The 2593-nt window shown below is 46.0% G+C and overlaps 1 protein-coding gene across 1 annotated transcript; it reads right to left on the bottom strand.

Annotated features, from left to right (window-relative positions):
• Positions 1–855: 855 nt before the first annotated feature.
• LOC119361586 lies at positions 856–1893 on the bottom strand. The gene is made up of 2 exons (XM_037626724.1): positions 1262–1893; positions 856–1184 (listed from the first exon to the last, which is right to left on the bottom strand). Exons 1-2 carry the CDS (start codon positions 1683–1685, stop codon positions 856–858), a joined length of 753 nt encoding a protein of 250 aa, XP_037482621.1. The 5' UTR covers positions 1686–1893.
• Between the last annotated feature and the right edge of the window lie 700 nt (positions 1894–2593).

The raw sequence follows: 2593 nt of genomic DNA, 5'->3' as shown, positions 1-2593 counted from the left end.
TCCACAAGGCCTTGGTATAGATCGGCACGTATCTCTCTCTGGTGGTCCCTGATCCACTTTAGCCTACATCCCTCAATCTTGATGAACATGTCGACACCCCACTGCTGAAACAGGCGTGCTCCATGTAGTATGGGGTTGAATATCGTAGGGCGCATCTGTAGCCGGTAACAGTAGTAGTCCCTAACAGAGACACACAACCGGCTGTTCCCCTCTGTGGAAAGACGTGAAAGAAGAAGGTTAGGTACCATATGGAAGGATAGAGAACTTTTTCTGGCATATAAGCATAACAACCAGGTGCACCTGAATCGTTATCACGGTTTCCTCTTGGTTGTTGTGCAACCTCCCAAGGGACATTGTGCTTAGGGATATTTGGATGCCAACCAAGCTCCCCCCTTGGAAAAAAGAGGGGATACGAGAGCGGGTCATAACAGCCATCTGTGGCATGTATACTATACTTCTCGTTGTTGTCCCCATAGAGTGTAATGCTGCGGTTGAACCTGTTTGCTAGATCGCTTCCCTCGACCCAAATCGTAGCCACCTCGGATGACACGGGTCTATTATATCTTCGTTGGTCTAGTTTCTGGTCAATGTTGAGGTCTATCCGGTACTCCTCGAGGTTTTCCTTGTGGGCACCCAAACTCCTAAACTGTTGGGAGTAGGGGTTTTCCCTAAGGACGTCCACTAACTTGCTGACAACGTGCTGGTCCAATTGCTTGGTGGCCTCCTTGCGATGGCTTAAGCTGGGATCGTCATCGTAGAAGTACAACTGCAGATGTTCAGGGCGAGATCTTGGACCGAACGAGTGCACCTTGTGGTACATAGTGCCATGTGCCCGAAACGTGTACACCCCGGACTTCATGTTTGTGTAGTAGTTGCATCTGGGCCTGGAGGCCTCCGCTTTTTTTGAAAGCTTGCATTACGACGATCTAGCAACGCTGACTTCTCACCTTCTGGTATGCTTTTCCCGCGCACTCTTCGTTTTAAGGCACTCCCTTGAATGTTCTTTGCTCCAATACTTTGTTTCTGAGCTCGCTCCCGAGCCCTATGCTGTGCTCTGCTCTCCTGCCTCTTCTCACGGGCTTGATTCTGCTGGTCGTCTATTTGGTGTTCATTGGTTTGCTGCGAGGGATTTATGAGTTCGCTGGGGGCATCATTATCATCCAGGGTACGACTAAGGTACTCGCCTGCACCATTGTGGAGCCGTTAAATCCTGGTTCAATGCACATGGACACAACAAGTAAAGTAAAGATGGAAGGGTTACCGTCTGATTCGAAGTTGTTCCCAGCCTTACTCGCAAACCGGGGGGCAGGGGCAGGAGCTGAAGCTTCAGATTCTCTGAATGCCAATGCATGAGTGCTCGACATCAGGTTGGGTGTAGCTAAGGTATCTGCATCAGGGCGCGGCATGGCGATGGATTCAGCGCAAGGGGTGTTGCACCTAGCCGCGAGTCTCTTCTTGCGGTGAGCTAGCATGTTCTGCTTCTCCTTAGGTGATATGTTTTGCAGACGTGTTCTTCGGCGGGCGTTTGTCTCTTGCTTGTCATGGACTGACATATTTTGGTACGCCGCCCTTCTAAGGGTGTTACTCTGTTGCTTCTCCTCTGGTGTCATTCGTTGCCTGGCTTCTCTTTGACGGGCAGTCCTCTCCTCCTCTGTTTTTTTTCCTAGCTTCTCTGCGACGTGCATTGATTTCCTCCTTCTGTTCAAGTGTTAATCTATTTCGCCGTGCTATATATTGATCTCGCCTTTTCTGTTTTCTATCTGATTTAATGATATCATTTGAAGCAATGTGCTCGGGGACATTGTCTTCAGTGTCGAGTCCAAGTGCTATGTCTGAACCAATATTATGATCAATGCTTCTCTCTGTTACTCGCAGTGATGCATGGTGATCATAGTAAGTGCCTTCACGAGAATGATTTCCTGAAGAACCATTTTGTTTTAACAAATGTATAAATGCAAACTAAAAAAAAGTTGTGTGTAAGGGCGATACCGATTGATGTTTCCACATGCGGCACTGGCTGAAAGGCCTTGAGATTGCCGGCTATAGGAATCATCATAGGCAGTTGCGTGGGCACATTGTCATCATCATCGGAAGACAAAACACTGTAGTTAGTAGTGCGTGTTTGTTTGCGTATGAAAAAACCAGATGGTGGTCGGTGTGTATTGGTGAGTTGTGATCTGGGTGTCCTCTCATATTCGACAACTGATAAGATTAATGTAAGTTAAGTTGTGAAGCTTATTGAATACCTTATGTGCAGACATGTGATTGGCATACACATACCTTTTTTTCCTTTATCATAGAGACGCTCTCTGTGCTGTGACATCTTTCTGTCCTATAGAAGCTTAAATAAACCTACAGTCTTTTTGCATTATAAAAATGATATAACATACTATAGGAACTTAACTGTGGGAACAGAACAGGTGGCATAACTGATTAGATTTTGTAAATTGGGGAATAAGTGCTATGTTCAAATGTAGTTGCTGAAAAGACACATTTGAGATGCCAGAACTTGTTCAATGTAGTTGGAGTAAAAGTTAAAGATGCAATCTGAGTACTAACATTATGAAGTTTTGAACAGGAGTCTAGTATAACT

The sequence above is a fragment of the Triticum dicoccoides genome, chromosome 2B, assembly GCF_002162155.2.
Source record: "Triticum dicoccoides isolate Atlit2015 ecotype Zavitan chromosome 2B, WEW_v2.0, whole genome shotgun sequence".
In the NCBI taxonomy this organism is placed as follows: domain Eukaryota; kingdom Viridiplantae; phylum Streptophyta; class Magnoliopsida; order Poales; family Poaceae; genus Triticum; species Triticum dicoccoides.
This window is presented reverse-complemented; position numbering and strand designations above follow the sequence as displayed.